We start from the raw sequence: 13,745 nt of genomic DNA on the forward strand, positions 1-13,745 counted from the left end.
CCTAGAGCAGGAGCTCAACACCACGCCCCACCACGGGGCCTCCCGGCATCCGCATTGGCTTCCGGGACTCCACGGGCCTCTTCCATGGAGACTGTGCAGCCTCAGCGTCCGCCCAAGCAGGACCTGGCAGTGGGCCCACCTAGAAGCAAACCACCCTCCAAAGGAGCCACGCCCACTGCTGCTTGTCAGGGCACTCGAGGGGCCAGAGGCCGACTCAGCCCCAGCAGAGTGCAGCACTGGGCACAAGGACCCTGTAGAGGGAGCAGGAAACGGCCACAGCTCCCACCTTCAGGCCCCTGTAGAGCATGCAAGCCATTCCTGAAAGTCACATGGCAGCCGGCCCTGGCTCTAGGGACATTCGTCACTGCACGTCCCCACAGCACGTGTGTGCTCCATGAGGTCGCTGCAGGCACGCAGGCCACCTCCACTCTTGCACCCCTTGCACTCCCCCCCCAGCGCAGCGCTCTGGGGGCCCTCGCGGTCTCAGTGGTGTCCCTCAGCTCTGCCCTGGGGCCAGGCCCGAGGGGACTCTCAAGAGGGCACAGGGCTGGGCCCTCCTGGCAATCCAGGGCAGTCCAGGCTAACCTGCAGACGGGAAAACCCTCTGACAGCAGGTCCGCAGGGAATAAGGAAAACAAGAACCACCAGAAGGGAACACAAGCCAGCGTTCAGATGGTCTGATCTTAAACACAAACACAACGTGATATCGGTATAAAACACTGTGTAGCAAATAAAGTTCATTTTGTTCATATAAAATCCAGTAAGAAAAACATAATTTTGCCATTTAGATGATTCATAAAATACATTTTGCTAAAAAAAAAAAAATCGAAACTAAGTTACAAACAGTGACAACCTCCATGGGCTGCAGAGGGACCAGTGGGCCTCATGTACACCTCGGGTAGAATAAGGTAACTGAAGGCCACCAGATTCCTGTTCACGCTGAGAACTCACCCTGTGGCCTTGGTCAGTGTTGGCAGCCCTAGGCTGGACACCGGCATTTCAAAAATGACCAGGGTACACATGTTCCTCCCTAAGCCAGGTCCAGGCCACCAGGGCAGGGCCACATGCTGGGGAGAGGAGAGGCGGGGAGGTCCGCAGGGCAGGCGTGGCAGGTGCCGCCGGCCCTCACTGGTAGATGACCTTCACACAGAAGGCCTCTTCGTTCTTGTCTTCGTGGTCATTGATGTAAATCAGGATCTCCTCCTGCCCCACTCTCCTGCCCGGCACAAACCGCAGGCCGATGGTGTAGGTCTCGCCTCCTCCCACCTGGAAGAAGCATTGAGACCCCCGTGTCCACCCTGAGCTGCACCCACTTTACCAGCAGCTTCTCAGGGCTAGGGATGGAACCCAGGCTCAGGGTGCCAGGCAGGCCTCCACACTGAGCTACACCAGCCTCACAGCAGCGTCCAGAGGGGTGACTCAGGGTGAGGTAGGCTCCCTATGGGCAGGTGGGGCACATGGCTGCCAAAGGACGTCCATGACCAGCCCGGGACCCAGTGCCTGGAGGGACAGGCACCAGGCCTGCATGGGCAGCACTGCTGGGGCTGGAGGCCGCTCCTCTCCTGAGCTCCCTCCCAACACTGCTGTGGAGACCCTAGCCACCAGAAGCTGGCTGCCTGTGGACCCCTGAGGTACTACCACCGCAGGACGCGCCCTCAACCTTCCTGATGGGGGATGGCCTCGGATCTGGGCACAACAGTGAGGAGCTGCAGAGGGGCAAAGCCACCAAGGCCCCTTGCAACAGTGCTCCCAGCCAGGGTGTCCAGTGAGAGGCGGTGGGCTCTCAGAGAGTCTCCTGCCTCCCGGCACCTCACCAGGGAGCTGGGGCACCTGCCACCATCCCCAGACTCACCCCTCCTGGCCGCAGCACTGAGCACCCAGCGCCAGCCCTCCCACATGCCTCCCAAGGCCCCCGTGCAGCCCTGCAGCACCTGAAAGGTGTCCTCCTTGAACTGCAGCAGGTCAGGGTGGTCGCTGTACAGGCGGTAGGTCCTCCGGGTGGGGTAGGGGTTGGTGTAGGTGATCCGCTTGTTGACGCCTTTCCCTTCACCCACCGCCATCGTGATCTCAAAGGCCTGGGGAGGGTGGGCCAGGTCCCAGTCACGGCCCAGGGCTCCTTCTCCAAAAACTTCCTGAGCCCAGCCCCAGACACCAGGACATCCACGTAGATGAGAGGGACAGACGGTGTAGGAGCAAGCACCCCCACCCCGCCCCACACAGCCCTGGATCGGGACAGCCCAGGGCACAGGGCAGGTGACACCCAGGTGACACCCTGTCACCTGAAGAGCACAGAGAAGTCCTGCAGTGCCTCCTCCCGCAGCCTCACACAGACCTTGGAGATGAGCGGCTGGTGGCAGGAGAGGCACAAGAGCCAGGAGGCCACCAGCTGGTGGTAGTCCACGTCCACCAGGTTGAGGTGGATGAAGCGGCTGCCGGCCCTCCTGGGCCTCACGGCCACATGCAGGTCCTGCACCCCATGCGGCGGCAGCACAAAGACACCTGCGGGGTCTGTCTTCAGGAGCAAGGGGAGAGTCAGATTGCAGCCTCTGGGTTCACAGACACAGAGTCTCCCAGGTACCCAATCCCACCAACCAGGGCAACTCAAAGTCACCAGGTTGTTCAGGTGACAGCTCAACAGGCTCAGGAGCCACCCGGGTCTAGAGCCTGGCCCCGTTCCCGCACTTTGGGTCTATGGTAGGCAAGGCATGGTGACCCTTCCCTAAGCAACCTGGGTTCAGAACACAGGCCTGTGGGTGGGAATCTGCATGGCCCAATGCTGTGTCCCGGGGGCATCTCTGATCCCAGAGTCCTTCCCAGACTCCAGATCCAGGCCTTCAGGTGCACCTGTCCCGTGGCCGCACCGGTATGCCTAGCAAAGCCAGCTTAGGGCTGGGAGGACCCTGTGGCACTTCGGCAGGGAGGAGGCTCACCTGCAGCTCCTGGGGGTGCGAGGCAAAAGCTCTCACTTTCCTCACTCTCTGTGTCCCCCGGAGGACAAGGGACAGGCGGCTCAGCTGGCCCGCAACACAGGAGACGTCGACGCGCTGCAGGGAGTGGAGGCAGACCTGCCACGTCTGCACAGGCGCTGCCAGCCAGCGGTCCCTGTGAGGGACAGGGGCTGTCTGCAAACGTCCTCAGAGAGACAGCAAAAGCCCCTGAGAGTGGGTGTGCTGGGGGGCAGGGGCGGGGGCAAGAGCCGAGGAGGCCAGGCTGGGCCAGCTGCCTCCGCCCTGGCCTCCACCTGCCCACCTACACGGAAGCCCTTGGCAGGGCTGAGACACTGCCTGTCCCTGCACCTGGGACTGTGCACCTGGGATGAAGGAGAGCCTGAGCTGGCCCAAATGCCTCGGAACAGCTGTGAAGGGTGGTGGGCTGTGCGTAGGGGACGGGGGGACGGAGGTCACAGGTCTGAACACAGGGCTGTGAAACTTCATGACTGCACGGCAAAGCAGGGCCAGTGGCCCACCTCCAGGGAGGAGTCAGGGCTGAGGTGTTCTCACGGCAGGGGAGGCTGGTGCAGCCCCTCACCTTGGGGGCAGCTCACCCTTGCCCTGGCCTGTCTTGGAAGCCCTGCAGGAAATCTCCCGGCTCGCACCAGTTAGAGGGCTCAAATGGCTGGGAGACAGGGCCCAGGAGGAGACAGCGAAGGGGCTGCAGCTGTCTAACTGGGCAACTTGATCATGGTCTTGGGGTGGTGTCAGCCACTCCCAACTCCAATCCCTCCAGGGGTTCAGCCCATGAACTGGGGAGGAAACAGCTGCCAGGCTTCCTGGGCTGACCCTTCCCTGGGTGGGCACAGGGAGCCTCCGAGTCTCTCCAGCCACTTGTGCTGCTCCAGCAGAGGATGCCCTCTGCAGGGCCCTACTGGCCCTAGAACTCAGCAGTCCTGCCTCTCAGAAGGGCACGGCCCCCATCCACCAGCAGCCCCGACCTGCCCCTCCCAGCCCCACCTGCCCTTTCCAGATCGGTTGTCTTGAGTACTCACGCATAAATGATGACAAAGAAGTCTTTCGTCTCTGGGCTTGGACCACTGGCCACCTTCAGAAACACATCCCGGGGCTCCCCAGGGCCCTGCCAAGCAGACGTGGGGGACGTGGGGGCCAGCACCACCTGCCTCCCCCCCTAAAGTTGCCTGAGGCCTGTGCAGCTGGGGCAGGTGTGCACCCGGAGTAGGTGTGCAGCCGGGGCAGGTGTGCACCCAGGACAGGTGTGCACTGGGGGCAGGTGTGCAGCAGGGGCAGTGGGAGCCCCTCCCCAGGTGCATCCTCCTGGCACTCGTCAGCATTCACCAGCCTGTTCAGTGAGGGAGCAGTCGGCAGCTCCCTGGTTCTATGTTGATTTCAATAATTACATTGCACAGATCTTATCCAGGCTCCCAGCTAGTCATAGCACAGTTACTGCCGCCATCCCTTGACGACGGTAATTAATAAGCGCCTTAATTACCACTCGTTTTATTCACTTTGCTTCGTGCCTTTTCTTAAAATTTAAATGCAGCTGATCAAAGGACTGATCTGCTAGCAGAGAAAATAAAGACCTGCTCGGGAAGCCCTCAAGGGTGTCCCCAGAGCCCTTCACTACCTTGAAAGGAAGCCACTCAGCTAAAACCCCAGCAGAAGCGACATGGGGCGAGGACAACGTCCCCACGACATACCACACTCTGGGCCTCACAGAGGACATTGGGGTCGCTGCATCGCACGTGGATGGGGAGGTCCTCGCCAGGCATTCCCACTGGGGCACCTGCAACAGGGAAGGGGACAATGTTGCCACTCGCCTAGCGCAGCCTGTGGGCCATGCAGGCTGCAGGTCACGGGCACAGGAGCCGACAGCCTGACCCACAGCGTCCCCACAGGGGTGGGAGACAGACCCAGGAGGAAACAGCAGAGGGACCAGGGTCATTAAACTGGGTGAGGGCAGTACAGGGCAGCTCGATCATCACCTTGGGGTCCCTGGGATGACCTTCCAGCCCTTTCCATGGAGAGTCACCCAAGGGGAGTGACCTAGAGGTGAACAGGAGCCCCGCCAAGCACAGAGGCCTCACCTGGCTGTGAAGGTACCTGCCAGAACGTTGGAGAGCCCCGGGGGGAGCCGTCTCCATGGCCCTCACTTCTTAAGGGGACAGGCCCTGGCGCAGAGCTCTTAGGGTTGGAGGGTGGCATCAGAGGAGGCAGAAGGGTGGTGGCAGGGTTTGCCACACAGCATGGGGGACTCCATGATGCCCCTGGCCACCTGGGGCAGAGGCCTCTTCCAACCAGCTGAACCTGCCAGAGGCCACCCCAGGAACGGCAGGGGACTTGCCGGGAAGCGTGTGCCAGGGAGGCAGGCGGATGGCCTTCTTCAGGAAGGTGAGTTCCGGGTGGTAGAAGCGGAAGATCTGGTCCACAACGTGGGGCTGGGGCTCCACGGTCAGCTGGAGCATAGCAAGGAGCTTCCCGCTGCTGGCCCGGAACAGCACCTGCAGGACAGCAGCAGCCAGGCCTCAGGACAGGAGCACAGACTGTGCAGCCTCACGTCCCTCCCAAGGCAGCACAGAGATCTCACTGCCCTCCTCCAGAGAGGCGGAAGACAGGCACTGTCAGAGACGCAGGGACAGCGTTCACAGTACAGGGCACTGGGGTCCTAGTGGACAGTGGACATGCCGCTGCCATCCTCTCAAGTAAGGCACGCCCCGTAAATGCTGTCCCCACTGCAGTCCCCCCTGGGTGTGTGGCAGTCACTCAGAGGGCCTCGCCATCGCCCCCACCAGGCCATGGTGGCAATGGGCAGCTGTGTTCAGGACTGAGCCCTCTGCTTGAGGGCTCTCCAGACAGAGAAGCAGGCTGTGCTGAAACCAAGACGGCTCAGAACGGGCCAGATGTGGTCATGCACACTGTCATCCCAGCAGCTCTGGAGGCTGAGGCAGGAGGATCGTTGATTCAAAGCCAGCCTCAGCAAAAGTAAGGCACTAAGCGACTCAGTGAGACCCTGTCTCTAGATAAAACACAAAATACAGCTGGGGATGTGGTTCAGAGGTTGAGTGTCCCAGAATTCAACCCCTGGTACGAAAAAAAGAAGGCTCAGAACAGAAAGCCTCCTCTTCAAAAAGTTATTGCAAAAACCTTACATTCAAGAGTGGTGCTTGTTTATCTTTATTTCGTCCTCCACAAAGGCAAGTGTGTGGACACAAAGGCTTACACACACAAGCACACGCATGCACATGTGACCCCGGAGGCAGTGGCAAACAGCACAGATTCAAGAGCTTTCTGTCTTGTTTGACAGTCTGTGAACTCCTTGGTTAATTTTTAGAACTAAAGAGAAAAGCTCTATTACGAAAACAAAGCAACAGAGCTTGCAGTACTCCAAGCTGGTGGCACCATCACAGAGGAGAATTCCTCCAGTAAGTCTAAAGTCCAGGACAGGGACCCTAGGGCAAATGCACTGCTAGAAGCCCTAAGCTGCAGTACTCTTGTCCGGGACTCTGAAATACACAGATGGACACACACTTGCCAGCATGGCCGGTGGCTTCAGGGCCAAAGGGGTCTGACCAGGGTGGTCAAAGGCTGGTTATATACAGGAAAACTAGGCAAATAAGTAAATATGTCAAAGACAATGGGAGCCAGGTTCCTCACTATCAGACACTGGGGTTCAAACATGGAGAAAGACAACAGGAATAAACCCTGCGGTGCTGACCTGGTCTTGAAGCACAGTGTGAGTCTATGGTCTTCAACCCATACAGTTAGAACAAAGGTCTGTGCACATGTGTGCACACACACAGATATCTACATGTCACATGCACAAGGACACACGCATGTGTGGGTGTGCATGTCCATATAGGCATATGCCTCCTGGGCCCCTGTGCTGAGCAGTAGTGACGCCCCCAGCAGCAGTGAGCACACCAAGGACCAATCTTGGTTTCTAACTACCGTCCTGCTCTGACTCTGAGATGGGCAGGGAGAGACGAGAGGAGCTTGCATTCCCTGCTATGCCAGGCAGAGAGAAGGGCTCGAAGGATGGCAGGGACGTGGAACAAGACAGGCGCCAGCTTGAAGGGGCTGCCACTTGTCAGACGGGGGCAATGCAAATGTCAGCAGCAAAATACACAATGGCAGTGACAAACCAGTAAGATAGGAATGAATAGCCCATAAGATGCAAAACTGAGTGAGCAGGAGGGTGGAACCCACAACCCCCAGGGCACCCGTCACGCTGTCCCTGATTCAGGCAAGATGTCAACTGCTACCTTGGGTGAACGTCTGTAAGAAACGGGATACTTCCATAGCCTCGGAATATCTTCTGACAAAATACTTGAATACTCATGACTTTGTAATTCTAAACACAAAATACTTCAGTAATTTTACAGGGACAAAGCACAGCAATGTCACCCTAAGTGAAAAAGTTAACATTGCCACTGACAGGACGAATCAAGGCTGCCTTCCTTCCAACGTGGCGTTCTGAGAACAAGCATATGCTGGGTGGTAGCATCCTGCCCCAGGTGCACAGGCGGACTCTAGTCACCAGCAGACTGCAGGCAAGCCCCACAGGACGCTCCGCAAGACGACCAGCCAAGAGCTCGGCATCACCAGGGCCACAGAGGAGAGCCCGGCAGCAGGGCAGCCAGGACCACCTAGCACCTGGGAGCCCGAGCGCAACCACCAAGTACCAGAGGGACACTGTGGAATGGGGATGGGGCCTGTGACAAGATCACGCCAATTCAGGATCCTCACAATTCTACGTTTTCAGGACAGACCAGCTCTAAGCTTCAGAGCACAATGGAGCATTTGGTCAATAATTTATTTTCAAAACTGTTCAAGAAGCCAGGCGTAATGGTGCACGCCTGTAATCCCAAAAGCTCAGGAGGCTGAGGCAGGAGGATTCCAAGTTCAAAGTCAGCCTCACCTGCCGCAGTCTGGCTGGGCACAAATCACGAGCCACTGAAGTAGGAACAAACTTTATTTCTGAACTCCACCAGCACACTTCACACACGCTCCCGAGAACTCTCCCAAACGCCACACGGCTCCATCAGGAACCACCAACCGGAATCCCTCCTCCGGCACTTCCCCAACCAATGCGAACTCTTCAGGAATCCCCACGAGAGCTCAACTGGAACTCAACAGGAACTCCGCGAGAACTCAAAAGTCATCATCGTAATGGCTCGCTAGCGACACCTCTCAACCACTACTTCCGGCAAAAATGCCAAGCGTCATCCCGACTCAGCTGTGGCCCTCACACTCACCAACTTGGTGAGGCTCTAAGCAACTTAGTGAGACCCTGTCTCAAAAATAAAAAGGACTAGGGATGTGGCTCAGTAGTAAAGCACCCCTGGGTTCAATCTCTGGTACCAAACAAACAAAAAAAAAGAAGCAGCTCTTCAAGAAAAAATATGCACACTTATGGGGAGAATGATAAGGAAATGTGGGCAGTGTTAGCAACCAGGAAATCCAGGCAAACACCGTGAAAACTCTGTGTATTTTTGCAACTTTTCTCTAAGTTTGAAATTATTTCAAAATAATTTTTTTAAGGCACAAGAGTTAATGTGAGAAGGACGGCAGTGGCAAAGAGGGCAGTGTCAGCATCTAAGGAATAAAGTCTGCATGGAGTGAGCCATCTGAATAAAGACCCACCATCCATGGTGAGCAGCTGCTGGCCACAGCTCATTATTTTGATAACTGAAGGGAACGAACCTCACACGTGCCCCGACTTCACAGGACTCGTGTGCTTCAGGGGGGCCAAAGCGCTGCTGGGGGAGCTCCTGTTGACAGGAGACCACAGGAGAGTGGCGGAACTTGGACGCCACCAATCTGTACCCAGGGAACAGCAGGCATGGTCATGAGCCCTCAGGTGACAGTGGGCAGGGAATTCGCCACAGGTACGCCAGGGAATCAGCACCCGAGCCCCCCAGGACCACCAGCCACTGGGGCCTCTGCAGGTGACATGTTCACCAACACCCAAGGCTGAGAGACGGGTAGTCCAAGGACAGCAGGTCCCAACCCAAACTGTCCAGCTGTAAATACCATGAGCACCTGACATCAGACTAGGCTCGGGGTCCTTGTTAGTTCAGGGGCAGGGACCACGGCACATGGTCGGGATGAAAGTCCTTATCTATCAGAGGTCCACCCTGCAGCAATTATGGGTAAACTCATTAAAATCTCTGAGGCTTTTCTTAAAACTCCAAATTCATGCAAAAGGATCATCATTTTGCTAAAAATACTTGAAATATTATTTTAAGTTCCCTTATCTGATTCTTCCCAAATACAGTTGCCATTAACCCCTCCCCCTCCAAAGGAGGGTCTCAAAAATTCTAGGAAGGAGTCATTCTGTCTAATCCCTGGACACCAACCCAACAGAACCCTCTGTGCTCTCCTTGAAGCCCACCTCGCCCTGGCTGTTATGCACGGGCACAGTGAAACCCACCCTGCACACCACCAGCCTGCCAAGGGCTGACCTGCAGCCCTGACCACCCAGACCCACAGCAGGGGAAGCAGCCCCAACAACCCCCTCCCAACAGTCGTGGCAGCGGGGTGGTGGCTGGGGCTTCCCGCACGTGGGAGTCCCAGCCCCGACATCCTCTACAGCACCAACAAAGGGCAGACGCGTTCCATCAGCAAAGGCAAAAAAAATAAGTCAAGCAGGCTTTCACCAGCTTTTGCCAGTGTCTGGACACAGCTGTGGCTGCCCTGCTGGACGTCCACCTCAACCCTTGCCCAGCCCAGCCCCGCCGCAAGTTGGCCCAGATCTCTTCCCTCCGGGAGGGCAGAGAGAGAGGGAGGGGTCAGGGCCAAACGGGGACCACAAAGACACAGCACACTTCACTCAGCCTCCGAGGACAGGAGGACGCACGGCCCTGCAGGGCTGTGGGATGATTGAGACGTCGTCTGGGCCCCTACCTTGGCGTGCTTGGTGAAAGTGGCGCTGGACTTCCAAGGTGATCCGGCGTCTGTGCCCCTCTCGGAGCTCAGCTCAGCAGAGGCCTGTGAGGAACCCGGAGCAGGAGCAGGTCGCAGGCGCAGTGGGCAGCTCCTGAAGGCCACCCTGCTGCCCCACGCCAGCCCTCCCGGCAGCTGCCAGCCAGCCTCCCCCAGGCACAGACTCCAGCGTGTCTCCCCACTGTGCCTGGAGCAAAGGCCTGCTCAATCCCAGGCCCATCCACAGAGCCAGCTGGCCCAGCGCATCCTCAGAGGTCAGTCAGACACTGGGACACACACTCACGTCACCCAAGGCCTCCAGGTTGGTGTGCAAAGGCAAACGGGACAGAGCAGGGTGGGGCAGCCCACCCACTCTCGCCAGGTCTGTACACACACCTGGCGGGAGGAGAGGAGGGCCTGGGCTGCCTGTGTGGCACAGGTACAGAGGAGGCACCGAGGGGCAAGGCAGGCAGACAAGGGTGGAGGGCAGAGCCCACCTGCCAGACACGGGCACCCTGCAAGCACCAGACAGCACTCTCCCTTTCATGGCCGGGAAGGAACTTCCCTGTTGGCCTGGGCCACACCTGTACAGGGGCCGGCCGACCCATAGAGAAGCTCTGGTACTTGAAGGGAATGTGGGTGGTCTCCCGGGGGCGCAGGTAGAGCTGGGGGGCCAGGCTGCCGCGCAAGTGGAACATGTCCTCCTCCAGGGGTGTGTGCAGGCCGGCGGCGTCTTTGAAGTACCTCCACTCCTGGCTGTCCAGGATGACACTGGAGGGAGGCAGGGGGAGGCCGGGCTGTGGGCAAAAGCTGCCCTCCCCCAGAGCCGCCCCCGCGGGGGACAGAATCAGCACAGCACAGACCCAGCGAGGGGCCAGGCAGGAGCTGTCACCTGAGCTCAGGGTTGTCAATCTCGATGGTCACCGTGTGCTGGATGTTGTGGGGGTTCTTGAGCGCGAACTCGAAGAACTCAGCAGTGCCCAGGGTGGCGTAGAGCGTGTGCTGCGTGGTGACAGCCAGGCTCAGCACGCTGGCAATGCTCTCGGCCTTGGTGCGCTCCCGGTAGGCGTCAATGACCTGCAGGTCCCGCGAGTGCTGTGCCCGCACGCTCTGCTGGGCCTGTCAAACACGGGCCAGCTGGCTGGACAGGCCGGGTGTGTGCCCTCCTGGGCGGGGCCTGTGTGCCGCCCCACTCCAGGACATCAGACTTCTGGAAAAGCACGACTGACCTGACCCTGCCTTGGCCTGAGGCTCGGGGACCAGCCCACCCCCGGCCCAGAGAGCCTCACAGCATCAGAACAGGGAAGGGACACGCCTTTCCCTCCATGGGGAGGCCCGCACGGCACCCCAGCTTCTCTGCCTCATGGCAGGGGCGCCCTGCCTGCTCCCGAGACCCCTCCCAGGGGCAAGGCTGGCACCCAGGCTCAGCAGGGCAGCTGGACACTGTGGCTTCAAAGAGGAAAGAATGGCCTCAAACCTGAGCCTGGAGTCAGGGCTGGCCCACAGGACCCCACATGGTGTTGAGAACCCGGCCTGTGACCATGTCTGCAGGAGGCATGTCCCCTGCACCCCATCCCAGTGTTCCCAGCAGCCTCACACTGGTCCCAAGTCCATGAGGCTCAGCCCTGCCTGCTCACGCGCCCCGAGACGCAGAGCTACAGCCCGGCACGTTCCGTAGCTGGTTTACGTCTGGGCCTTAAACAGTGAGGCTGCTTCCAGGTCCAGACGGGGCCTTCCCCACACCAGGGTGTCCCAGCGACAGCTGCTCCCAGGTCCGCCTGGCCAGGCACAGAGAACTCCTGCCAAGGCTGAAGGGCTGGGACGGCAGTGAGCAGACTTGACTGAAGCCAGCCAGGAAGTGACTCTGATACCAACTGGCCAGTGTCCAAAGCCCCGGCCTTTTCCTTGCCGGGATGGGAGTTGGAAGTAGAGGGTGTCCACTCCCCCTGGAGGCCTCCTACGGGCATCTGGCCACGAGACCTGTCCAAGCAGTGAAGCCTCTGGATGGTGGTGCTGGGTCACAGAGCCAGACATGAGTTAGGATGAGGAGGGACCCGGAGTTGAACGGACACCTTTCTGACGTGTGCCCAGTGGAGGGGCCTACACCTCCTCTGCCCACCAGTGAAGCAGTCTTTAAGAAGTGGCCCACTTGAAGACACGTGCAAGACTGCCTATTAGACCAGCTGTCCAGGGAGGGCATGGGGTGACCATACTTGGTATAACGTGAACACAATGGATGCTGGGGGCCACAGGGGGGCCTTCTAGCCCGTTCCTGTCTCCTTCCATGCCACAAGGACCCTGTCAGCCTAACGCCCCACCCCTGTCCACCCACGGGAGACAGGGTGACTCCTGATTAGAAAGTCCCAGGACATCATCTGGCCATACGGTGCTGCCCTGCCTCTGCTCCTCCCTCGGGGTCCACCGGCCTGGAGTCAGCACGGGTGCTCCCACTGCTCTTGGCCAGCACCCAATTAGGGGTTCACAGTCCTCCTGTGGAGAAGGCCGGGCAGTGCCCAGGTCAGGTGGGTCTGTCCTTAAATCCCAGGCTCCGTGTCAGGAAGCTGCCTGATCCAGGTCAGTGTCACCAGCAGAGAGCCATCAGTAAGAGAGCAGTTAGCTGCTGCTCTCCCGTCATGTTCCTCCATCAATTCAAAGCCAAAGCAAAACAACAATGATGGTCCCCACTGGGTCCCTCGGTCCCCAGCTCTCATCGCTCCCAGTGTGGTCCTAGACACTGGCTCAGGCCCAGGCACATCAGGTAGGCAGTGAGACAACGGGCCGTCTGCTCACTGTACCTCTGGGTACAAGCTTTCCCCTCCATGGCCCTCGGCCTGACATGACAGCATGGCTCTTGGGAGCACAACATCACTGTGCTGCTGAGGTGTCACGCCTGGGCTGTGGGGATGCCACCTAGGGAGGTAGAGGGTGAGGATGCTATACAGAGAGCAGCTGGGGGGACCTGACCCTGGTGACCAACACAGCTGGCCTTGCCTGGGGCTGTGCAGTTACTGAATCAAAGGACTCGTGTGGGGACAGCCACTGAGCAGAGCAGCAGGGCCATAAACCAGGGTGAGGGCCTGGGACCTGTGCTACAGGCCACTGCATGCTGGATTCCTGTCACCTGCAACCCCACAGCATCCCTCACCCCTGCACAAGAGTGGCAGCCTCCCTCTCAACCCAGGGTCTCCCTGCAGGACTCTGGCTGCACACATGCAGTGGCTACCTCTGATCTTGGCAGTCACTATGGGCACTGGACACACAGTAGGCTGTGACCCTCACAAGGAAGAGGAGGCACAGGGACAGAGCGTCCCCTGGCATTACAGGGTAGGGCATCGGGTTGCTGGAGCTTGCTCCCAGCCACAGGCCACAGGACCTTCTGTTGAGAAGCCCTGCGACACTTGGCCTCCTGCCTAGCTCTGCCTCCCTGGGGCTGTGCCACCTGCTACAAGATGACCAGGGTCCCCCACCTGCCTGCTGCACAGCCCTTGGGGTCAAGGCCATCCCAGGATGCAGCAAACTTGCCCCACAGAGGACCAGGCGGGGCCCAGCAAGCCGGCCCAACAAGAACAGCCTGACTCCGCCGCAGCACCTCTGCTTCACAGGGCCCTGACTTGTGAAGGCTCTGGAAGTGACAGGAACCTCTGATATGTGATCCCTCGAGTCACTTCACCAACCTCCTGCCGGCCACCAGCTCAGAACATCATGGGAAACTGGGGGACAGCTTGTGGCTTGACTGCCTCCACGCCTGGCTGGCTCACTTCTCCTCACACCATGTGACAGCAAGCTAGCCAGATTGATAGGGACACCACCACACAGCCACTGCCACTGAGGACCGCTGTGTTCCAGGCCCACCACTCCCTGAGGGAACCC

At 59.0% G+C, this 13,745-nt stretch overlaps 1 protein-coding gene across 16 annotated transcripts in view; it reads right to left on the minus strand.

Moving 5' to 3' along the window:
• Window positions 1-662: 662 nt before the first annotated feature.
• Nphp4 (nephrocystin 4) overlaps window positions 663-13,745 on the minus strand; it is a 100,856-nt gene continuing 87,773 nt past the window's right edge. For 9 of the 16 annotated variants that reach the window (XM_078025099.1, XM_078025094.1, XM_078025097.1 and 6 more), the window contains 10 exons: window positions 10,768-10,994; window positions 10,460-10,646; window positions 9,858-9,941; window positions 5,296-5,452; window positions 4,652-4,737; window positions 3,986-4,071; window positions 2,931-3,102; window positions 2,333-2,512; window positions 1,932-2,075; window positions 663-1,266 (listed from right to left, as the gene is read on the minus strand). In XM_078025099.1, coding sequence (XP_077881225.1) covers window positions 1,126-1,266; window positions 1,932-2,075; window positions 2,333-2,512; window positions 2,931-3,102; window positions 3,986-4,071; window positions 4,652-4,737; window positions 5,296-5,452; window positions 9,858-9,941; window positions 10,460-10,646; window positions 10,768-10,994 — 1,464 coding nt within the window. In that variant the 3' untranslated portion in view covers window positions 663-1,125. Of the gene's footprint in view, window positions 1,267-1,931; window positions 2,076-2,279; window positions 3,103-3,985; window positions 4,072-4,651; window positions 4,738-5,295; window positions 5,453-9,857; window positions 9,942-10,459; window positions 10,647-10,767; window positions 10,995-13,745 lie in introns of those variants that run through there. The other 7 variants (XM_078025098.1, XR_013427350.1, XM_078025102.1 and 4 more) reach the window with 7 other exon arrangements.

The sequence above is a fragment of the Ictidomys tridecemlineatus genome, chromosome 11, assembly GCF_052094955.1.
Source record: "Ictidomys tridecemlineatus isolate mIctTri1 chromosome 11, mIctTri1.hap1, whole genome shotgun sequence".
Classification (NCBI taxonomy): domain Eukaryota; kingdom Metazoa; phylum Chordata; class Mammalia; order Rodentia; family Sciuridae; genus Ictidomys; species Ictidomys tridecemlineatus.